The sequence below is a fragment of the Rhinatrema bivittatum genome, chromosome 11 (genome assembly GCF_901001135.1).
Source record: "Rhinatrema bivittatum chromosome 11, aRhiBiv1.1, whole genome shotgun sequence".
In the NCBI taxonomy this organism is placed as follows: domain Eukaryota; kingdom Metazoa; phylum Chordata; class Amphibia; order Gymnophiona; family Rhinatrematidae; genus Rhinatrema; species Rhinatrema bivittatum.
In genome coordinates, this window is record NC_042625.1 from 77892826 (window position 1) to 77917127 (window position 24302).

Below are 24302 nucleotides of genomic sequence, written 5' to 3' on the forward strand. Positions count from 1 at the left end.
TCTAGGGTTGAAAAAAGTGCTCATGTGGGCAGAGGAGAGCTGTAAAATTATAACCCCCTTGTACAAAGCAATTCTCCGTGCATTTGAAGATAGGGAACCCCTTACGCCCCTGATTAGTCAATGGAATTTAGATACGGGACTTGATCTTGGGGAAGGAGAATGGAAGTGAATATGGAAGAAGGTACACATGGTCACTATATCTTCAGAAAGATGACAAGAGGCAGGTGGCCCCTTATAAACTAACCAATTTGTTGAGGCATAAGCTTTCGAGGACAGAATCGACTTCATCAGATGCATCTGAAAAAGTGGACACTGTCCTCGAAAGCTTATGAATAGTAATTTCAGTGGAGACAGGTAAATAGTGGAGTGCCCAGTGCTGGAACTGGTGGGGTTTTTTTTATATATTCATAAATGATCTGGAGTAATGAGTGAGGTGATCAAATTTGCAGATAACACTAAATTATTCAAAGTTGTTAGTTCACGAGCCCATTGTAAGGAATTGCAAGAGGACATTGAAAGACTGGGGGATTGGGCGTCTAAATGGCAGATTAAATTTTATTGTGGGATGAGTGCAAAGTGATGCACATAGGGAAGAATAATCCAAACTATACATCTATGATGTTGGGTTTTCTATTAGGCATTACCAGCCAGAAAAAGGATCTTGGAATCATCGTGGACAATACTTTTAAACTTTCAGCCCAGTGCACGGTAGCGGTCAAAAAAGTAAATATAATCTTAGATATTATTAGGAAAGGAATGGAAAATAAAAGAAAGCATATCATAATCCAGGGGTGGCCAACTCTGATCCTTGAGAGCCACAAGCAAGTCAGTTTTTCAGGATATCCACAATGAATATGCATGAGAGATTTGCATGCACTGACTCCATTATATGCAAATCTATCACCCCAAAAAGTTGTACAGAAAAGCAGAAAATACTGTTTTCTGAACCCGTGGCTGTGCACGGGTTAGGAAAACGAATGCCGATAAATTCTGCATCCATTTTCTTAACTCACGGACAGCCGACCTCTCCCTAGCGCCTCCTTGGCAGCGTGACCCCTAATTTAAATATTGCATGTCTCCCCAGCAGAGGTGCCTGGGTGTGTGTTAGGAAAGCGGGCGCTGAACACTCAGCGCCCGCTTTCTGCACATTTTTTATTGCATCTGCCCCCAAGACTGTAAAGTTTCAAATGGCTTAATCTGAAACTTGTAAACCTGTTCTGAGCCATCCAACTGCCAGGGGCTGCAGGTTCTAATGCCTACTGCTGCACACAGCATGGGGCCCCTGTCCTCATACCTGTCACAGAGCATGGTGCCCTCCCTTCAGAGGCTCTGCCAGCTGTGCCCTGAGGCCTAGTCTTTCCTCTTTCACCTCCTCCCTGCCTCTTGCTGGGCTCCCCTTTTCTCTCTCTCTCTCTCTCTCCTTCCTTCTCTTCCCATTCTTCTTGCTGTACCAACCCCAGTTCCTCTTCCCCCCTCCTCCTCCCACTTTCTCTCTCCCTCCCAATGCTCCCCATCTCTTCTCCTCTCCTCTCCTCCTCTCCCCGCGCGGCCCCGTTGCCCTGGGTAACAGCATCCTCAGCTCGCTCGGTTTCCGCCTCCAGGCGGTCCCTGCGCTCCCAGGCGGGGAGGGGCGGCCAATGGGAGCGCGGCGGTCCCCAGGGAGCCTGAAGAGCTGGCGCGGCGGCGGGAGATGCTGAGAGGCGGCGGCCGGAGCAGCGCAGGGGACCCGCGGCTGGCAGGTAGGGGCCCCGCCCCTGTCGCCAGGGGAAGCGGAGTTTCGGGGGGCGGGGGCGGCTCTTGCCGGGGCTGAGGGGGAGAAAGTTCTTACTAAAGTGAGTGCTGGGGTCCTCGTCCTGACACCAGCACTTGAGCCGCTGTTGCATCAGGTATCAATATAGTTACCAGCGCTTGTGCAAGCCTTAGTGCCACTTGCTGCAAGTATTCCGATAATTACCAATCAGATGCAAACAGTGCAAGCATCACTGTCATTGCCAATGCTTGTGCGTGCATTAGTGCCGTTGTTACTGCTGCTGCTCGTGCAAATATTACTAGTATTTGCAATAGTGCAAATATTAGTATTATTTCTGCTGTGCCTGCAAATATTAGTTCTTGTTAGTTTATATGTAGTTTTTCTTATATGCATTATTAATTTTGATATTGTACGGCGCCCTTGAGTAGGTTGCTATATAAATAAAGAAGTAAAAATAAACATAGTAGCGTCAGTCCTATTGTTAATGCAAATATAGCAATTAGCAGTATTGCCAGTGCAAATATTATTTCTGTAATTTTTAATAGTAGGACTATTGTTGGGGCTAGTATTAGCGATGCCACTTCTTCTTGTGCAAGGATTAGTACAACTTTTGCTATAAGCATTAACATGTATTAGTTTTACAGGTGTTTAGTGTGTATTGGTACTAGTGTTATTAGTCAGTGCCAGTACTACTGTTAGCACCAACATTACTAAAGTATTCGGTTATATTAATTTTAGGATTCCTAATTGTGATTTTCTTCTCTGAGTTCCCCCCGTCCACAACCTCTGTCCCTCTTCCCTTTCCATTATTATCCAGTTACATACCCTGCTGTCTTGAGCCCTTCCCTACCAGCCTTTTCCACTCTTCCCTCTGGCTGATTATGCAGGCAGTCATCCATTCCACTGTCCTAAAAATCCATTGCCCCCCACCCCTAAATCCAAAATTGTAATCCCTTTTATTGAAAAGCATCCTACATTTACAGCAAAGCACAATAGTAGTTCCATAGTACTGTCGGTATGTAGAATAAATCACAGACTGAAAAGCTCACTGAGAGAAGTGACTTCCTTAGGATCAGACAATGAGTGGCAGGATTGGAACCTAGATCTCTGGTTGTTAAATCAATTAACTAGGAGGCTACTCGGCCACCTAATACACACGCGTTCCCGGTCCTGGGAGGCAGCATAATCTCTTTTCTCCCCAAAAGGGGTGAGACAAGAAAGCGATGACTCCATGCCAAGTTGCAGGTGTTTAGCTTTGCATTTAAAGCTGTACTCATTCAAACAAAGCGGTGGGGCGGTAGGAGGGATAACAGACAGAACTGGAGTCAACCTTTATTATTTTCAAATGCAATCCGTAATTCATTTCATGGTGAGGTAATGGTGCACTGGGACCTTCCTGCTCCCTCCTGGGCGAGGGCAGAAAAACATCGCGTGGTACGAAAGATTTCACAGTACACCTGTCCACTTCGCTCTCAGCATAGGTCCTCAGTGCAGGCAAAGCCATAGGTGCTTCCTAAATAAGAGACATAAAACCACAAAATGGGTGATCTCAGTAATGCACAAAACAAGTCAAACCTTGCAAAACAAAAAAATCAGGTTTCATATAATGGCTATTTCTCAGTGAGAGAATTTGGAGAGCGTAGCACTTTGTGATTGCCCTGGGTGGGTAAATAACAAATGAAAGAGGGCAAGATGTTTGCAAGGGGAGCTACCGCGCCTTTAGATTCCCCCCTTCCCAGGTGGGAGTTCCAATCTTGGCTTCAGTCAGCAATAAAAAGAGACGGGTGGGGGAGCGCACAGGTCCTGCAGTCCCAGCCTCTCCCTGCAGGTGGTGCTCTAGGGAAAGGTGCAGGAGCTCTGGCTACAGGGGAGCTTACAGCAGGATGAACAGAATGGAACCGTGTGGGAAGTGCTGACAGAGCGGTACAAAGACAGGGAATATTGCAATGAGTTTTTAATTCCTAAAGGTTAAATGTGTGAAGCCATTGGAATGAGGAAGAGGGAGAACAGGGGAACCTTGACCAGTCTCTGATGGGGCTCTCTCTGTGTGCTGTTTTAAATAGCATTGATAACGTGGTTCATGTGCTAGGCGGCAGTAGTAATAGATGCATTAATTTTGTCTTAGGACAAAGCCTTATAACACAATCTTAAATCTATAGAAATACTTTTTACCTTCAGTACTACACTCATATGTTGGTATATTATTATTATTATTATTATTATTAATCAATAAGCATTTGGATATGCAGAACATACAAGGTTTGGGTTATACACAGTTTTTAAACAATTTTCCTTTTCTTTTTTCCTTTCTGAGCTGTTTGTGTCTGTACTGCAGAATCCAATTAACACCATTTAGCAGCTGGTTAAAACCATAATTACTGCCATCAACAGTGTTTGTCAGCTGAAATTCCACACTCATGGTTTACTGTATTGATGACCGCCCCCAGCACCAGGTGTGCTTTGCCCCTCCGTGATGACCCACAGTCCCCAAACCTCTCCATTCCTCCCCCACACAAGCAACACCTGCTGTTCCACTATTACAATATCAGACCCACACATAGCTGTGTCCTGCCTTGTAGCATTCCCCCCCCCCCCCCCCCCCCCCCCCTCGCCATTCTAGGACTGGGAGCCTCCTACACCCAACTCTGCTAGTGCACTTCTGTCCTGTCCTGCAGTACCTCATACTATTCTATGACCGAGAATCCTCCTCCTGCCCTGGTCCCCATAGTGCTGCTAATGTAACTCAGCTCTGGCCTGCAGCATCCCCTGCTATTCCAGTACTGAGAAAAAAAACAACCCTCTCCCCTCCCCCCACACCCACCCACCCACATCTGCTAATGCACTTTAGTCCTGCCCTTACAACACTCCCTGCTCTTCCAGTACCGAGAGTCCCTCATCCCTGCCTTGCAGCACCTCCATATAGTCCAGTACTGAGAACATTACCTCCCCTGCCTCCCACAAACACACAACTCTGCCAGTGCACCTCAATCTTGCCTTGCAGCATCCCCTACTACTTCCAGTACTGAGACAAAAGACACACCCCAGACCTGGAAACCCCCAGGTTTTTGGTTCAGTAATTCCAGCAAGTCTCTGTTTTTGTTCACTATTCCTGGGTGTTGTAATTCTTCCCTTCCTCCACCACTCCAGATACACGTGGAACCCGAGCTCTGCACCGTGGAGGTAGAGAATAAACCACAAGGCCAAATCCAACTGGTGTGGCCCTGCTGCCCCCTCAGGTGAGAGTCCTGAGCAGGCTGCATTTTGGACCTGGAGGTTAAAAAAAACAAACCCATAATCACAGACAGAGAAAACTCACCGTTGTGAGTTTTGAGATTTTCTCCAGTGATTCTGTAAGCATCATGCTGTGACAAATTACCAGGGACCTTTTAGCAGTGCAGAGCCATCAAATTATCCGTTTCCAAGTCCCAGAGCTTTTGTGTTCCTTATGTATCCTCCTTAATATTTCTCTGTGACAGAGCGCGCACCCTGCTATTAACTCATATTTGTCACATTTCTTCCGCCCACGATTTGCAGACGGGGTGACCCACTGCATGTTTTTATCTCCTTCCAAAAGATGCAGAAATGTGCCCTCCAGCGGCGTTTGCAGCAGGGCTGGAATGTAAAGGTGGCACCGCAATGAGCCTTCTATCTCCACTTGGCGTTTGGCAAGCTAGTCAGACATAGGTGGCGTCCGTGGGCTGTAGGAGAAAAAGCCAAGCGAGGTTGCCCAGGAGCCGGTGGAATTTGGGCAGGGTAGCATGTACTTCCTACTTATACTGTGCCCGCACTGGGGCCCTGTCTGCCGCCAATTCAAGATGGTATCATTCTTACGTTGTACCCCATATGCCATGGTGGAGAGCAAACGTACGCATGGCAAGAAATGGATGCTTTAAGGCAGAACATGACGACCCAATGACTGATGGAGTTCCAAGCCCAAAGAGCCAGAGAATAGATTGTACCTTGGGATCGACTTTAGATGAAAGTTTAAGTGTGCCGGGGGGGGGGGGGGGGGGGGAAATGAGCAAGGGCAGAGGATTTCTCCCACCCCTGCTCCAAAAGATGGTTTCTTTCTCTGCTCCCTTTTCTTTTGCCTTTCCATAGCCTTGGGGGTGGGGGGTGGGGGGGGGGGAAACTGTCTTTTTTTTTTTTTTTTAATCTCCCACTGAGGGAGAGGGGGAGGGGGAGGGCCATGGTCTCTATAGAAATAAGAACTTGCTTGACGGCAGAATACACAAAGTGCCAGAAATGTGTACGTTCTCTCTGGGTCATGCTTGCTGCTCTTCTCTTTTCCCTTCCTGGAGTTCGTACAGGTTTTCCTGCTCTTGGGACCGGTAGCGCGTGGCACCGGGTGGCGGTGTGATGGAATCCGAGCATCAGGAGATCCAGCGGCGGGTGAATCAGGTCACCGATGAGGTGAGCGGCTTCAGCTTTTCTCCTTCCACCTCCTAAAAGGGACAGAAATTCTCCTGGGTGGAGCCAGCACAAGCAGGGTGGGGGGAAAGCTGGCAGAGTAGATCCCACTTGGGCAGAGAGACAAGAGGCATGGGGCTCCTTGTTAGCAAGCGAGGTGCTGGAGCATCATTTAAAAGGCGAGTAATTGGTGTCCCAATATCTGGGAGGTTGGAACATGTGGCCCTTGATACTTGGGGAGGCCCTGGTACTCAGAGGCCCACAATTTGGTGCTTTGAGGCCATGGACTTGGCAGCACAAGAAGACATAAAGTAATGTAGAGCCCGCTTCATCCTTGATCGAGCCTCCCATACATCTATCCATTCTTCTAGCTACCTATACATCAGTCCTTCCGTCAGTCAGTCCAGTCTCCCACCCGACTCTCTTGAATGTATACCATGCGTATCACTCTTGGCATAGATAAAACAGGAGGTAGGTGGGTGTAGCTGGGAAGAAGGTAGATCAGGCATAGAAATCTTAAGAACTCGCTCATGCCTGCTAATAGCTTGCTTTTCTCTCTTATCTTCTCCCCTCTTCTTCGTCTGTCCTTGCACAGTCTCTGGAAAGCACAAGACGAATGGTGCAGATGGTGGAAGAGGTAAGATCTGAGACGATTATGGTCAAGGGGTTTTGCCACACTTTCTGATTTCTGCTGAGGGGAAGCTCACTCTGTCAAATTCCCGAGCACAGGAGGCAGTGCCGTGGGGAGGCTCAGACTGGCACAGTCCCAGCAACTGCTTATCTATACCGGTGTAGTGTACAGACCTCCAACTCAGGTGGAAGAACTGGTCAAAAAGGCATCCAAAAGTGTGTGTGAGTGTGTGAGTGTGTGTGTGAGTGTGTTTGTGTGTGTGTGTATGAGTGTGTGTGTGAATGTGTGTGAGTGTGTGTGTGTGTGTGTGTGTGTGTGTGAGTGTGTGTGTGTGTGGGTGAGTGTGTGAGTGTGTGTGTGAGTGTATGAGTGTGTGTGTGTGTGTGTATGTGAGTGTGTGTGTGTGTGAGTGTGTGTGTGAGTGTGTGTGTGAGTGTGAGTGTGTGTGTGTGAGTGTGAGTGTGTGTGTGTGAGTGTGTGGAGGGGGAGTACTGTTGGTGGGAGATATTAAGCTGCTGGATGTGAATTGGACGATCCTGTCTGAGGACTTCATCAGAAGCAGAGAGATCTCAGACTTCCTTCTTGGGGCTTTCCTCAGACGCATGGGCCACAGAGCCCACGAGGGAAGATGCAATGCTGGACGTGTCAGGAACGGAGGAGGGTGGCGGCAACCTGAACACCAGTGATCAACATCCGATGGGTATAATTCAATGTATCCGCCATGCAACGGTCCCTCTACATTTTTTTTTATGGGCTGTGTGCGCAAAAGTGCTCTCGTGTGCAACGTAGCGCAGGAATTTGTGCGCACTCATCTTCAGCACACTGCTCTATTTTCCTTTTTAGTGCGCGTGCTGTGTTTTCCCCGGGGGGGGGGGTACACGTACACAGGCCATGAAACAGCTTACAGGGAACGTTGCTGCCAAAGCAGAGAGGGAGCACTCAAAAATCGAACTCCTGAAGCAAACAGTTAAAAAAAAAAAACAACCCTAAGTCCTGGCTTTAAAAAATGCCAGCACTGGTGAAAAGAGGGAAGGGCAGGGTGGGAAGGGTTTCAGTGAGCGACTAACAAAATAAGAGGAGAAGAAACCCATAGGGCTTTGGAAAGAGGGGGGCAGAATAAGTAAGGGCAGAAAGATTAGCAGTCAAGGATCTCAGAAGCAGGAGCACAGGGAGGAATATCTAATTAAGATGACAGGAGCAGGCAAAGGCAGTAATCAGCATGGCAGAGGCGCAAGTGGAAGAAAAAATAGGTAAGGCGAGGTGGCAAGACTTTCTTCAGGAGGAAGGGCAGAGGTGAGATGTGTATATTTCTTTATTTACTCACATTTCTTACCCTCCTTTCCAACAAGGCTCAGCATTGTAAGATTGAGGAGAAACGTGTAGGTGTGGGTTAGGAACGGGGGAGGGGGGCGGACAAGTTAAAAAGCAGAAACGCTAAGCAAATTCTTCCGCTAGGAATTCACCGGAGTGAAGAAGGTTCGCCAGGTGTTGGCAGGGATGGGATCCGTATGGTGGTAGTGGGGTGGGTGGAAGATGCCGCACCGTCTGCGGAAGGGGGTGTTTGCGTTGAACTAGCAAAAGTGAAAGTGGGCGAAGCCATGGGGCCGGATGGGATCCACTCTGGGACATTAAGGGAGTTCAGAAAGGTTCTGGTGGCTCCGCTGAAGGGCCTGCTCAGTAGGTGCAGCTCCACGGGACTGGAAGGGCAGACATTCCTTTTCTAACAGAGAGGAAGCTGGAAATTACGGCCTGGTCAATGGGACTCCAGTCACGGGAAAATTTGTGAAGAATCTTGGAAACGAAAGGCTAATGAAGCATCTTGAGCCTGAGAGGCTGCAGGATCCAGGAAGCGTGGGTTTACCAGAGGGAGATCTAAAGAATTAGATCAGAGGTGGACGCTGGATGTGGGTTTCAGCAAAGCTTTTTGGGGCTGTCCTGCATAGGAGGCTCTTAAACAAACTGAGCGGCCTGGGGGTGGGATCTAAGGTGATGGACTGGGTTAGAAACTGTCTGAGTGCTAGATAAGAGAGGGTAGTGGTAAATAGAATAGCTCTCTGAAGAAAGAAAGAAAGAAAGAAAGATGTGTGGACTGCCTCTGGGCCGGTTCTGTCCCCTATCTTTGTGAGTAATATTGCAGAGGAGGATATGCAGCAGAGTGGACATCACCGAAGGAAGAGGCAGAATGAGATATAAGAAAGTTCAAGGAATGGCCGGCTGCAGTTACATTTCAGTGCTAAAAGATTCAGAGTTATGCATGTTCGGAGGTGGAGAAATCCAAGGACACGGTGCATGATGGGATGAAGGGATCAGAGAGGGTGTAGGGGTGAGGGAGAATGAATGAGGGGATCGGAATGGGTGTTGGGGGGAGGGGGAGTAAATAAGGGAATAAGGGCAAGAGTGAATGAGTGTATCAGAGAGGGTGCAGGGGGGAGGGGAGGACTGAGAGCGAGCGAAAGGATTGGGGCAAGAGAGAGTGAGGTGGGTGAGGGAATGGAGGAGGGGTGCGGAGAGAAAGAAAGGGGATGGAAGGGTCTGTGAATGAGGGGAGCAGAGGGTTGTCACAGAAGGGATCAGCAGGATTAACAGGAGGGGTACGAGTGATCTTGAGTTCCTTGCTTCAGTCCAGGAGCCCCTTGATCCTCTGTCTCCACTTATTCCCTTTCTCTCAGGTTCCTGATTCCTCCTATCCGCCCTCTTTTCCGTGCTTATGTTTATTCATTTTCTTGATTAATTGCATCTTATTACATTTAAAACAGAGTGATGTTAGAATAAAAATTCATAATGCTAACTTTGAAAACTAAAATATAGTATAATAATCAAAAAAACAAATAAAATAATGGCTAAAATAAAAATAACTCATCCACCAACAAAAGAGAACAGTGATATTTGATGCAATCACTATTAATTACCAAACCATATTTATTGTACCTATTTTGAATATATTGAAGCTGGTTTCATATATGGTGTAGTGTTTAGAGCTTAACCTCTTGTTTGAAGCTTGTATCCTTAGACTATTGTTAAGATAAGAGTTAATGCTCATCAACCTTCACAGGCCAAACAACCATGAGACACTCATTTTAATCGTTTACTAGCATTAATCCCAACCTTATTTTATTTTTTTTTTATTTTTGTTGCAGTAAAAACTTAGAATGAAAGCATACTTTATTGTTAAAGTTCCTCCCTGTTCTAGGTAAACCGACTTGATATGGTTATTACCATGAAGGTCGGTATAGAAAAATGTTAAATAAATAAATATCTAGAAAAACTTATCTTGCAATGGTGTTAGTCTTCTCTTAAATATCCAGAGCATGAAGAACCCATATGTCCTAGACTTTCCAAAGAGACATTACAAGCCCACAGGCTTGATGAAATTATCATGCTGATCTTGACCTAACAAAGACGGCGTGACCCATTGAAAGACCCAACGCTGCAGCATTTCGGCGTTGTTTCGCCTGCATCAGGCGTCTTCTATTTGTTCTAAGATAAAATAAGAAAATATTGTAACTGATAGGGATGTGAGCACATGCGCGCATCCATATAAAATTGTGCGCACATGTTTGCGCGTACAGCCTATTTTATACCATGCGCACATATATGCGCGCATGTTATAAAATGGCTGCATCCTTTGGCGTGAGCTGGCCTACACGTGTACATATGCACCTGTGCAGTTGTTTCAAAGTACCGTTCCTGTTTTTACTGCAACAAAAAATTCTGAAAAAAAGCAAATAAGGTTGGGATTAATGCTGGTAAACGATTAGAATGGGTGACTCCTGGTTGTTTGGCCTGTGAAGGTTGATGAGCATCACTCTTACCTTAAGAATAGACTAAGAACACAAGCTTCAAACAAGTTAGGAGTGTAAGTTCTAAACACTACACCATATACGAAACCAGCTTCAAAATATTCAAAGTCGGTACAATAAATGTATTTTGGTAATTAATAGGGATTGCATCAGATATCACTGATCTATTTTGTTGGTGGGTGAGTTATATTTGAACAGTTGATTGGCTCCTTTTGTTTTTTGGATGGTGGACTAAAAATGAAATAAAACATAGGTTGGAAAATAAGAAAGCACAGTAAAAAAAAAAAAATCGGAGCAAAATAAAATAACTAAACTAAGATGAATTAACTAGGTGGACAAAGCTTTGTTAGAATTACTAAAATGAGAGAAACTGACTGGATGGATAGGCCTTGAGAAAGAGGGACGTCACGAGGACCGGTCTGTATTTTAAATAATTTTTCTCCAGCCGTATGGAAAGGGGCAGCGAGTTCCAAAAATTAGGGGCTGAAGGAAGAAAATCAAATCTCCCCGGTTCTCTCAAAACGAATCTCCCTGGCTGAAGGGAGCACTAAGAATTCTTGCTGGGAGGATCGGAGCGTGAGTAAGGGAGCAATGTGAAGGTGCTCCCTCCAAATTCTCTGCTTCTCCTCCTCCTGCCTGAGATTCCTTCTCCATCAGTCCCTTTCTGAGATTTTATTTACTTATTTATTCAAAGGCTTCTGTTCCGCTCCCTCCACTTCACAGAGTGTTCGGTGCAGATTACAGCAATTCCTAATTAATACAGCACATCACATATATAACATCTCAAAATTACACAGACATAAAAGTCTGGCCATCAGAGAAACATAGAAGTGACGGCGGAAAAGGACCATCCAGTCTGCCCAGCAAACTTATGGTAGTATCTGCCGCGCTGTGCAGGTTACCCCATGCTTATCTGTTTCCCAGACTGTAAATGTCGGGCCTCTCGGTTGCTGTTTGAGTCCAATTCCCCTTTACCTCTTGCCATTGAAGCAGAGAGCAATGTTGGCGTTGCATGAAAGTATCAGACGTATAAAGCCCTAGCTTTGGTTCTTTGTACATGATGGGCATTATATGCTGCTACCTTCAACAATGTTTTGTTAGCTGATCGTAAATTACGACCAGGTCTGTACTTCTTTTGTAAGACGCATCTCTCAACCAAGCTCAAAAGCTTATGCGCTATAGTGTTAATCTTAAATTTGGATCTCAACCTCACCGGCAGCCAATGCAGCTCCCTTAATGTGGTCACTCTGGCGTAATCCCAGAAGGATACATGTGTTAGCATGATGGATCAACTGCAGTGCATGCAACAATGTTTTAGGTAAACCCACATAAAGAGAGCTGCAATAATCTAGTTGACCTAGGACCAGAGCCTAGCACAGTTCTAAACATGTCTCTCGGCAAGACATGTCTAGGTGGCTTTAACATCTTTAACTTATAAAAGGAAGCTTGAGCCACTTGGCAAACATGAGAGTGCATGGCAAGCTGAGAGTCCAGTAGGACTCCCATATGTTTTACCTGTTAGAATCGGTAAAACATTGTTCTCAACTATAATTGGAGGTACCTCTGAGATTAGTGCTGGTAACCCCACCCACATTAGTTTTGTTTCGTGAGATTCAAAACAAATCCATTCTTTATTAACCAGTGATAATACATGTTTGAAAAAAAGACACTGGAAACCTACCATTCCTCATCACACAGCATATAGATCTGTACATCGTCTGCATAGATGAAATATGTGAGACCCAATTCCTTTAACAACTTTCGCAATGGGGCAAGACAGAGAGTGAAGAGGGCGGAGGACAGTGCAGATCAATATCATACCATCTAGAACTAACCTCACCAATTTGGATCTGCTGTTTCCTTCCATTTAAAAAGGAACCAAACTATTGCAGGGACAGCAAAATAGTGTGATTTACTGCATCAAAAAGCTCACCACACGCCAAATTGTATCGCCTCTCTCTCCCCATTCCCAGATTTCCCTCCCCTCTATCTTCCTTCTCCCTTCCCAGTACCATCACTAAGATCCCTTTCCCCCCCAAAAAAAGAACCAACTAAATTAAGAGGACACGGAAATGTCAGAAAAGGACTTTATTTTAATAAACTAAAATGTACATAAATCAACATGCAAATATATGCAAAATTAGGCAAATTTGCCATCTTATTTGGTAGCTCTTGCCACAGAATCTTGAAACATTTGCCATAGGAAATCAGGGGGACTGTTTATATCCAATGATTTCAAGCTAGCTAATTATTGCAATAGCTTGTCTGTTTATCCAGGCCTTCTGCTGGGCTTCCACTGTAGAACTCTTCTGATTTCTTATGTCCATGAGCTTCTCAAGATTGGCCCCAGCTAAAGGGCTGCGCTCTCTGCTTACCTGAATCCCAATATATCTTACTCCTTCTCACAATTCATTTACTTCCAATCTATAGGCATGCGGTATTTATACTCATTGGGCCAGATTTTAGTAGCTACGCGCGGGCGTAGATTTGTGTGCGCAACCCGGCGCGCACAAATCTACACCTGATTTTATAACATGCGCGCGCAGCGGCGCGCATGTTATAAAATCCGGGGTCGGCGCGCGCAAGGGGGTGCACACTTCTGCACCTTGCGCGCGCAGAGCCCTAGGGGAGCCCCAATGGCTTTTCCCGTTCCCTCCGAGGCTGCTCTGAAATCGAAGCAGCCTCGGAGGGAACTTTCTTTCCGACCCCCCCCCCCCCCCCACTTCCCCTCCCTTCCTTCCCCTACCTAAACTGCCCCCAGCCCTATCTAAATCACTCCCTCACCTGTATTTTATAAGTTGCGCCTGTTACCATTCCTCCCGTAGCTGTGCCATGGGAGGCCTCTCACCTTCTCTGGAGGCCACTCCGAAGCTGGGGCCTCGCCTGAGTAATCCTTTGGATCTTGCTCCACAGCCTGATAGGCCTTCGGTGTCAGCAAGGCCTACCCGAGGCCTACTCCACTGCAGCCTGGATGCTCTGGTGTGGGCCATGCCCTTCTCCTAAGGGGCGGGCCCGCGGCTCCTCTCCACTCTTATAGGGCCAGAGAGGTGTGGCCTATCTGGACTCCTCCCAGCCAATTGCCTGCTCCTGAGGTATAAAAGCTCTTCTCCAGCACTCATGTATTGCCTTCCATTGGAGTTACTCATCTCTGGAGGTCTCCTCTTCCAGCACTCTGTCAGGCCTGCGTTCCAGCTTGGTGTCCGGTGTCTTGCACATTCCTGATGTTCCTTGATGTTGGTTCCTGTTGTTCCTTTCCCAGTCCTCACTCCTGACTGCTGGTGTGCAGTACCTCGTCCCCTTCCTGCGCTGGTCCTGCTCCCGCGGATCTAGGACAGGGTGGTCCGTGACCAGACCAGTGGTACTGGCTGTGTAGGGCGCCCTGAGGGAAACGTCTGAACCTTCCAAGTTCCTGAGTCTATGTCTACAGTCTACAGTTCCCGAGCCTTTGTCTTCAGTTCCTGAACCTTCGTTTGTTCTCGTCCTGCGCTGGTTCCGCTCCTGCAGATGTAGGACAGGGTGGTCAGTGACCAGACCAGTGGTACTGGCTGTGTAGGGCGCCCTGAGGGACCGTGCTAATGTCTGAACCTTCCAGGTTCCTGAGTCTACGTCTACAGTCTATGGTTCCCGAGTCTTCATCTTCTGTGCCTGAACCTCCGTCTGCCCATGCCCTGAGTCCGGCCTGCTGCCTTTTGCCATCCCAGTGGCAGGTCCGAAAGGGCCGGGAACTGTCGGAGGATTGTTCATTACCAACATTCCATAGTTGGTTCCAGAGGCATGCAGGTCTGGCTGGGGATCGGGCCGTCTCTCGCCACCCACGCTGACACATGCTACACCTACCCTTGGCGCGGTCCTGATCCACCTGGGATTGTGCCAGGGGCTCAAGGGCACACTCCCTCTAAGGGGGACTGCTCTCCCAGCGCTCCCCATAACAGAATGTAAGGCCTTCCGAAGGCCGTCCGAAACATAACAGTGCCGGGCCTATGCAAAATAGGCTCGGCGCGCGCAGGAGCAGGTTTAAAAGGGTTACGCACGTATATTATGCGCGCAACCCTTTTAAAATCCGCCCCTAAATCAATAAGTGATTATTCTACAATACAGGACGTTGGTGAGACCTCACTTGTAGTGTTGTGTCCAGTTCTGGAGGCCTTCCCTATGGAAAGATAGACACTGGAAGTGGTCCTGAGCAGGGCCATCAAAATGGTGCAGGATCTGCTCCCAAAGCCCTGCGAGATGAGATTAAAACTAAAGACCTAAATATATGTTAGGAGAGGAGAGCCATTCAGATGTCTGAAAGTAAACTGTTTCCATTGGAAAGAAAGTCTAGAACAAGAGGTCAGGAATTTATGTTTTTCCCCATAGAAAAAGTGGTGAATGCCTGGAGCAGAGGCCATGGGGGACCCAGGTTGGAAGCAGCAGGCTCCAGCTTGAGAGGAAGAATGGAAAGAGAAAGGGGGAGGGGTAGTTAGTTAGATTGGTCTAGCGGGATACAAAATGGGGGGTTAGCCAAGTCTTTCTGGCAGGTTGGCCATAACTGGGCTTTCTCTCTCAGGCTGCGCAGAGCTGTTAGCAATCAACTGGACTTAGGCTGAGTAGAATCAATAAAGCAGAGTGAAGGAGTGGCCTAGTGGTTAGACCAGTGAACCAGGAAAACCAGTGTTCAAATCCCACTGCTGCTTCTTGTGACCTTGGGCAAGCCACGTCACCAGGGAAATACCCGCATGTAATCTGCTTTAAAGTGCCTGAAAAAGCAGAATATAAATAAAGTAAACCACTGTCCATTTATTGTTGGATTGTTAAATTTGCAGTCATATACATGTTAGTTTCTCTGGTTTTCTGAAAAAGATTTAAGAATGATTATGATGCATTTATACTTTCGTAAGATGAATGCATTATTTTTAGGACAAAGAATATGGATCTGTCTTGATCTGGCTGGAGTTTCTTTGCGAAGTAGAAAGCTTTTCCTAGGAATGAGATAGGATGTTCGCACATTAGGTGCTTCTTTCATGTTCATTTAGCCATGTAAATGTGTGATTAAATATAATTTTGGCTTTAAATATGTTTTCTCTGTCCAGAGCATCTGAGATCAATTTTAGATAGCCGTAAAGTGCCTGAGCTAGATACAGTGTTAAGCAAACCTAAAGTCATTTTAGGTCGTGCCAGACCTAGATTCCAGTTTCTTTGTAATTGTTTTTCCTCTTTGATGATCTCCCATGTTTATGATCCTGCCCCCTATATTTGTGGGTTTAATGTGGTGATATTCTAGGACTTGATGGTTTCCTATTTGTATTTCTTTTTGTATGTTAGTAATGTTTGGAATGCACCCGAGCTTCTGTAACAAAATATTCTTAATTGACTTTATTTTCAAAATTAATAAAATATAAAGTTAAAAATAAAAAAATTTGCAATTATGTAAATAAAGCTACAGCTCCCTAGAGATAAACTGTCCTCATAGGAAATGATATGCTACAAGTGGTCACATTCTGTGGATGGCAGCTGGGATATATCTTTAGCAGTGAGGACAAGAATAACTGGACAGACTGGACAGGCCAAGTTGTCTTTTTCTGTTGTTAACTACTATGTTACTGTGCTACTATGTTATTAGCCCTCAGGAATTCATTGGCGGCCCTGTGATTGACTTCTCTTTCTTGTTTCTGGTAATAGAGTAAGGATGCCGGGATCAGGACTCTGGTGATGCTGGATGAGCAAGGAGGTGAGAACGGGACAGAGAGAGAGAGAGGGTGGGGGGAGGACCACACAAACTCTCAGGAAGGTGGGGAGGGCATGCTGGATGAGCAAGCAGATGCGAGACTGGCAGACGGCCAGAAGTGTTCTCGTCTCTCTGCTGAGTCCTCCTGAAACTCCTTTTCTCTGACGCCGTTAGGTGGAGAGTTGAGAGATGTCGCTCTTTGCGTTCCCTCATGTCCATAAGACTCTAGCACAGGGGTAGGCAACTTTTGTCCTCACGTGCCACAAACAATTCTGGTTTTCAAGACATCCACAATTATATATGCACGAGATATATTTGCATACAATGGAAGCAGTGCATGCAAATATAACTCAGACATATTCGTTGTGGCTTTGCTGAAAACCAGACCTGTTTGTGACACTCCAGGACCGGAGCTGCCCACTCCTGGCTCTAGCAGAAGGGAATTCTGAGAGGAGCAAACGTGCAGAATTGTCAGCATTTTTGTCACATGAGAGGGAACCTTTCTCCAGAGAGTGAGCAGGTGGCTGATCCATCGCTTGTGTTTTATCAGCGTAAGCATGTGGCTTCCACGCAGAGAGGGTGGTGTATGTGTGTGCACGCACATTTGTCTGTGTGTAGGGGGGGTGTTGTAGTGCCATCTGCTGCTCAAATACAAAATCTTTTTTTATGTGTGAGAGAGAGAGAGAATGATCACAGGAGACTAAGTAACACTCTCTCTTTGTTCAGCTTTTTCAGTCCTTGAACTTTAACTACCCCCATCCTATCCCTGGTCCTTCTCTACAGATCCCCAACAACCCTGTTCTACCCCAGAGACTTACCTGAGTCCATCCTGCCCCAGAGACTCACCTGTCCCTGATCCTTCTCCAGGGACTCAATTGCCCCCATCCTATCCCAGAGACTTACCTTCTTCTGTCCTACCTTAGAGGCTCGCATGCCCCATCCATCTTGCCCCAGAGACTCACCTGCCCCCTCTTGTTTTGCCCAGAACAGCTGGACCGTATCGATCAGGGTCTGGACCAGATCAACCAGGACATGAAGGAAGCTGAAAAAAATTTGACAGACATGGGGAAATGCTGTGGCCTGTGTGTGTGTCCCTGTGATAAGTAAGTACCAGAGCAGAGGCTGAGGCGTAGCAGCCAGTTATGTGTGACTTGCCCGGTCTGTCAGGGCGTAAGACTTCTAGCAATGTGCAGAGGGACGCCATACGTTGCATTCGGGATTCATATTTGTCGGGGGGGGGGGGCAGATATGTTGCATTCGGCAAGGGGGGCCCCCCGATACATACATGCGTTAATTCTTATTCGTTTCCTGGCTAAAATTGAATTAAGTACAAACCCCCCCCCCCCAAGATTTACCAAAATTCCCTGGTGGTCCAGCAGGGGATCCGGGAGCCATCTCCTGCACGCACACCCTCAGCTGCCAGAATCCCAACCGATAGCCTTTGACTTTCTATGTCACAGGGGCTACTGGTGCCATTGGTCAGCCCCCTGTCACATGGTAGGAGCAATGGATGGCCGACGGTCGGCCCCTGTGACATAGTGAGGGCAAAGGCTATCGGCGCCATTTTGAATACTGGCAGCCGATGGCCCGAGTGCAGGAGATCGCTGCCGGACCCCCGCTGGACTTTTGGTAAGTCTTGGGGGGGATCAGGAGGGTGGGGGGTTTGTTTAAATTGGCTCCTTTAGACGGCCGAATAATTTGGCGAAGATTCGTTGTATTCGTGGGGAATCGCGATACGTTTCGCTTCCCCCACGAATACAACGAATATGGCCCTATACGTTGCGGATTACAAATACGTAGGAAACGAATGCACACCCCTAAAGACTTCTGCAGCCTTTCTCAGAGATACGCTAGCAGGCAGAAACTATAATACACCCTGTCGCAAGGAGGAGATCACCCAGGTCCTACTTTTCCAGCTGGGGCCCTGACAGTGGGGACACCTTAAGTCCATGAGAACCCAGCTTTTTCCATAGCGCTGAGTGGCCAAGAGGTAAAGAAGTTCCCCAAAAATCTAGTTTCACAGAAACAATTAACACAAACGACCAAGTCTGAGAGGCTTTTGAAAGCTGAAGGGCAGTAGCTGGCTACTGTTGCCCATGCAGAGACCTGCAGTGCCTTAGGTATTCTTTATCCTCTGGCTGCACTGTGTTATTTAAAGTGCTGACGTGTGCAGCCCCTGCATCTATTTATCTTGCTGGGAGATCCCTAAAATCTCCTGTAATTTCCATGGGAACAGCATTACCAAGCCCGTCCGCCCCTGTGCTGTGTGGCCAGGAATAGATGCCAAGCGGGAGCGAATAGGGAGGGAGATGCCTCCCCCGCAGCTGTCCTGAGGCTGCAGCTCATCACCGGAGAGAAATGGGGGGCTGGAGGGGGGGGGGGGAGCGGCGGAGGGCAGGGAGCATTAATGTTATAGGGAGGACGGACATGAAATGAAACAGCAGCAACAACAGCGCGGACCACAGGGGGTGGTGAGACCAGCAGCCACGGGGGAAAGAGCCACTGGAGAAGGGCTCAGTTAATTCATCCGAAAACTGTAATTTTTTCACCCTTAACATTTTGATAATTTTTCCCCTCCCATCCTCTTTTATGTTCCACCCAAGACTGAAGAATATCAAGTCTAGCGAAGCCTACAAGGCAGTTTGGGGCAACACACAGGATGGGGTGATCTCCTCCCAGCCCTCCCGAGTCACTGACGAACGGGAGCAAATGGTGATGAGCGGTGGCTACATCCGCAGGTGAGACCCATCTCCCTGCTCCTCCCCCTCCCCTGCCTTCTCCAACAGCTCTGTTACCCCCTGCAGGTGAGACCCGTCTCCTTGCTCCCCCTCCCCTGCCTTCCCCAGCAGCTCTGTTACCCCCTGCAGGTGAGACCCGTCTTCCTACTCCCCCTCCCCTGCCTTCCCCAGCAGTTCTGTTACCCCCTGCAGGTGAGCCCCGTCTCCTTGCTCCCCCTCCCCTGCCTTCCCCAGCAGCTCTGTTACCCCCTGCAGGTGAGACCCGTCTTCCTACTCCCCCTCCCCTGCCTTCCCCAGCAGCTCTGTTACCCCCTGCAGGTGAGACCCGTCTTCCTACTCCCCCTCCCCTGCCTTCCCTAGCAGCTCTGTTACCCCCTGCAGGTGAGACCCGTCTTCCTACTCCCCCTCCCCTGCCTTCCCCAGCAGCTCTGTTACCCCTGCAGGTGAGACCCGTCTTCCTACTCCCCCTCCCCTGCCTTCCCTAGCAGCTCTGTTACCCCCTGCAGGTGAGATCTGCCCCCGCAAGGCCTGACCAGCTACAGGGAAGAAATGATGGTCGGCGCTAAGCGGTGCTGCTGTCTTTGGGTTTCAGGGCAATTGATGGTCAATGCTTAAGAGCAGGCTCTGGTGTTTCTTTGGCCTCAGGGTGACCAACGATGCCCGGGAAGATGAGATGGAGGAGAATCTGGGTCACGTGGGCAGCATCCTCGGGAATCTCCGGAGCATGGCGCTGGACGTGGGGAACGAGATTGACATCCAGAACAAGCAGGTCGACAAGATCATGGAGAAGGTGAGGGAGAAGTCCATGCACTCGGCCTTTCTATGAAGGGAAGGACCAGAGGGATCATCCAAGGGGGGGGGGGGTTTCTGGTCTCCTTTGATCATGGAGAAGGTGAGGGAGAAGTCCATGCACTCGGCCTTTCTATGAAGGGAAGGGCCAGAGGGATCATCCAAGGGGGGGGTTTCTGGTCTCCTTTGATCATGGAGACGGTGAGGGAGTTGTCCGGGATTGGGGGGGGGGGGGGGGGGAGCTCACGCCAGCCTCCTGTAATCATGGAGGAGGTGACTGGGGTCATCTGGGAACTTTATCCAGAACCCTATGAAGGCTTTTGGCTGCTTGTTATCCACCTTTAGTTATCCGGCCCCCTTTCCGATGGGAGGAGCTTCCCAAGGATCTTAGAAAAGAGAACAGCTGTCCGTGCTTTTGTAAGCGATGGAAGGCGTTGTTTTATCTTCAGGTCTTCGGGCAAGTGTGCCGATTCATTTTTGTTTTGTTACTGTTCTGTGTGTGACTTATATCGGGCTGTGGGCAGGGCTGAGAATAACCTGAACATGTTGTTCTTATTGTAGATTTTATGATTGCATTTTATATGGGTTTTAATTATAATCACTGTTGAGGGATGAGGAAAGAGGGGATTTCAAGTAACTAAACTAAGGTGAGAGGAGTCATCCAGGGGTCTCTCTTCTTTAGCCTCCTATGAAGGGAAGCTGCTGAGATTGTCCCCATGTGAGCTCACTGCCTCTCCGCCTTTCTCTCCGCAGGTCACTGTAAACGAGGATCGCATCCGAGAGGCCAACACCAAAGCGAAGAAAATTCTCAAGAATGCCTGAGGGACCAATCTCACTCCAATCTCTCTGCTGTACCTGCTCTCCCCACCCCAAGTCAACTCAGCTCATGCAATCTCTCTGCTGCACCACTCCAAGCCTGTCCGGTCCCTCTGCTGTACCTGCTCTCCCCACCCCAACTCAACTCATGCAATCTCTCTGCTGCACCACTCCAAGCCTGCCCGGTCCCTCTGCTGTACCTGCTCTCCCCACCCCAACTCAACTCAGCTCATGCAATCTCTCTGCTGCACCACTCCAAGCCTGTCCGGTCCCTCTGCTGTACCTGCTTTCCCCACCCCAACTCAACTCAGCTCATGCAATCTCTCTGCTGCACCACTCCAAGCCTGTCCGGTCCCTCTGCTGTACCTGCTCTCCCCACCCCAACTCAACTCAGCTCATGCAATCTCTCTGCTGCACCACTCCAAGCCTGTCCGGTCCCTCTGCTGTGTCTGCTCTCTCCACCCCCACTCAATTCAGCTCATCCAGTCTCTCTGCTGCACCACTCCAAGCCTGTCCGGTCCCTCTGCTGTACCTGCTCTCCCCACCCCAACTCAGCTCATGCAATCTCTCTGCTGCACCACTCCAAGCCTGCCCGGTCCCTCTGCTGTGTCTGCTCTCCCCACCCCCACTCGATTCAGCTCATCCAGACTCTCTGCCTTACCTGCTCTCCCCACCGCCATTCAATTCAGCTCGCTCTGCTGCACCACTCCAAGCCTGTCCGTTCTCTCTGCTGTAGCTGCTCTCTTCATCTTGGTTCCTTCCTTCTGCTCTACTTATTCTCCCTCAGTCCGGCCAGTTCTCTGCTGTACCCATTCCACCCTCTCCCCAGCCCAGTGAGTCCTCTGCTAAACTGCTTCTTCCCCCAACACCAGCAGCACTGCTTTACCAGCTCTGATTACTGGTACCTCCTGCAGTACCCGTCAGCCTGGCCGGTCTCCTGCTGTACCCGCGCTCCCCAGCTTGATCCCTTGCTTGAGCATATTCTGAATCCCTGCACCATCTAGGCCTGGGGGTGACCCCAGCCGAATGGCACCTGATGCTTTTCTCCGAGCCCCTCCAACGCACTGCTTATGCCAGCAGACTGTAGCATCACTTCTGGTCTGCCAGATTTACTGAGCAAGAGAAAAGTACAGGAATACCGGATCCATTGCAGTACTGGGAGGGGGGGGGGGGGGAGTAGGAAGAGGGACCCACTGAACTACAGGCAGGGATGGAGCGGCCACTGCAGGGAGGAAAGAGGGAGACAGTGCACTGCGGAGGGGAGAGAGCACAGGAGCTATGGCACTGTCAGGGGAGGGAGAAGATGAGTCATTTCCATCTGAAGTGGTGGTGAGGGAGGGAGGGAAAGGGAGAGGAGGACAATCACTACTTTTGGGGGTAGAGGAAGGAGGTGAATTGGGGGGGATATATTAAGGAGGTGAATAGAGTGGGAATTATTGCACTACCTTGGGAAAGTAGGGTGGGGAGGAGGGGACTCTAGTACACTGTCAGGGGAGGGGAGGAAGGGGAATCACTGCACTGTGGGAGGAGAAGCAAGAGGAGGGAACTAGTGTACCACATGCAAAGAGGTAAAGCCAGGGCTAGTCTAGCCTTGTTCTTGATGACCTGGAGCCATGAGGGGAGAGTAAAGAAAGGGGGCGCCATTGCACTGGAAGGGAAGCTGTTAGGCTGCCAGAGAAGGGGGTGAAGAGGTGTCCTGTACGGCGGAGAACGTGCTCCCGCCTGCACACTCTCGCGCAGCCCACGTGCAGGCTTCCTACCACAGCTGATGTGCTGGACTCCACGTTGCGGTGCATGCTCAGGCTTCCGTGTTGCAGTGCATGCTCAGAATTCCGTGTTGCGCAGCTGCAGAGCTACGTTGTCGATTGCTGTGTGAACACTTCCAGCCCTGGGCACCAGGAGCCCTCCGTGTCAATGTCTGTGATAACCTGGTCACTTACAGTCCAATAAAGAAAAGCAAGTGCGGTGTACCCTCTGGCTGCAGAGACCTTTATTACAGCTGTTCTAGGCACAGAAAGGGATTGGGTTGCAAACATGCAACCCACAGTTCACAGCACATGACAGTATATATGTGTGGCATCATTTGGAAAGACTGCTTTATTTTTTTGATTTGTATTACTGGGTTGATCTATTCTCCCCACCCCCAGTGAGTGGGGGATGGGCCTGTTTTGTGCATTAGGGCAGTGTGTTTCCCAGCCCTCTCCTGGAGGCACACCTAGCCAATCGGGTTTTCAGGATTGGCACAATGAATATGCATGAGATAGCTTTGCATACCCTGGGTCTCCAATGTATTCAAAATCTATCTCATGCATATTCATTATGGATATCCTAAAAATCTAATTGGCTAGGTGTGCCTCCAGGAGAGGGTTGGGCTCCCCAAACTTTTATCCAATGTGACCCCAGTTTAGCAACTGAAAATTCACATAACCCCAGAGAATGGGCAAAACAGATTAGCAGTGGTGCGCTTCCCCTCCATCAATCACTCCTTCTCACCCTCATACTCCATCTGATCCCCTCTCTCCTTCCCTCCACCCACCTCCTCTCTCAACCTTAAAATCTCTCACCTCCCTATCCCACCCCTTCTCTCTTACCGCTCCAGCCCTTTTCAAATCTCCCAGTTAATCCTTTGCCATCCCCCTCCCACTCATCCCATCTCCCATTGTATCCTCACTCTCATCCCCTATCCCGGCCTTATCTCCTCCACCCAATCCTTGGCTCACATTCTCCTCTGCTCTTCTTACAGCCCCCAGTAGATATTATGTCATTCCTCCTCTCTCCATAGCTAATCCCTCTCCACCTTAACCAACTCCAAAAAACTCCATTTGCCTCTCATCCCTTTCTTCATATAGCCCCCTCCTCCAAACATCGCATTGACCAGTGTCAGTGGCAACATTTTCCTTTGGGCCCTGGGCAAAAGTAGATGACAAAGGTGGGGAAAGAGGGCAGGCTGATGACAGGGGCAACGTTTTTCTCTTGGTTAGGTTCAATGGTTAGTGAGGAGAGAGGAGCAGTGGTAATCTCCATTGGCTCATGCACACTCTGCCCTCCCCTTCTTTCATGAAGGTGATCTGCAAGCAGGGCCAGTGCAAGCATATTTGGCACCCAAGGCAAATCTTTGTTATTCACTCCCTCCCCCTCCCCTACTTAACTACTGGCAGCAGTGGCTCCAGCACAGTACTCCCTTCTTTGACAGTACTGGCTGTGATTCAGCCCCCTTTAGACATTTTATTTACCAGATTTAATACTCTGCTACCTCCACATTATATTCAGCAGGAGTTTGCCACCCCCAAAATCCTGGCACCCTAGGCAACTGCCTAGTTTGCCTAATGGAAGCACCGGCCTTGTCTGCAAGTAGGAGCAGCAATAGCAATGAAATCAGCCCAGGGCCTGTGAACTAGAGCAAGTTCACAGGACCTGCCACAGCCCTGGGTCACACAGAAACGTATGCAAGGGTAGTGCCACTGCAGGGCGAATGGGTGTGTGCGGGTTCACTGGCCCTGTGCTGACTTCCACTACTAATGCTGCTGAGACCTGAAGTGCCACTTGAGGCACTCGTGACCCCAGCTGAAGGTTTTGTGACCCCCATTTGTGGTCCCAACCCACAGTTTGGGAAGCCTTGCATGAGGAACTATTTTGTATCGATTGTATTTTTATCTGTGAT

The 24302-nt window shown here is 48.7% G+C and overlaps 1 protein-coding gene across 1 annotated transcript; it reads left to right on the forward strand.

Annotated features, from left to right (window-relative positions):
* Window positions 1-1099: 1099 nt before the first annotated feature.
* Window positions 1100-21818, forward strand: LOC115100954 (synaptosomal-associated protein 25-like). Its single transcript, XM_029620073.1, has 8 exons — window positions 1100-4986; window positions 6052-6163; window positions 6756-6797; window positions 16253-16301; window positions 17284-17401; window positions 18902-19036; window positions 19682-19826; window positions 20579-21818. The coding sequence occupies exons 2-8, from the start codon at window positions 6110-6112 to the stop codon at window positions 20645-20647; spliced, it is 612 nt and encodes a 203-aa protein (XP_029475933.1). The 5' UTR covers window positions 1100-4986; window positions 6052-6109; the 3' UTR covers window positions 20648-21818.
* The last annotated feature ends 2484 nt before the right edge of the window (window positions 21819-24302 follow it).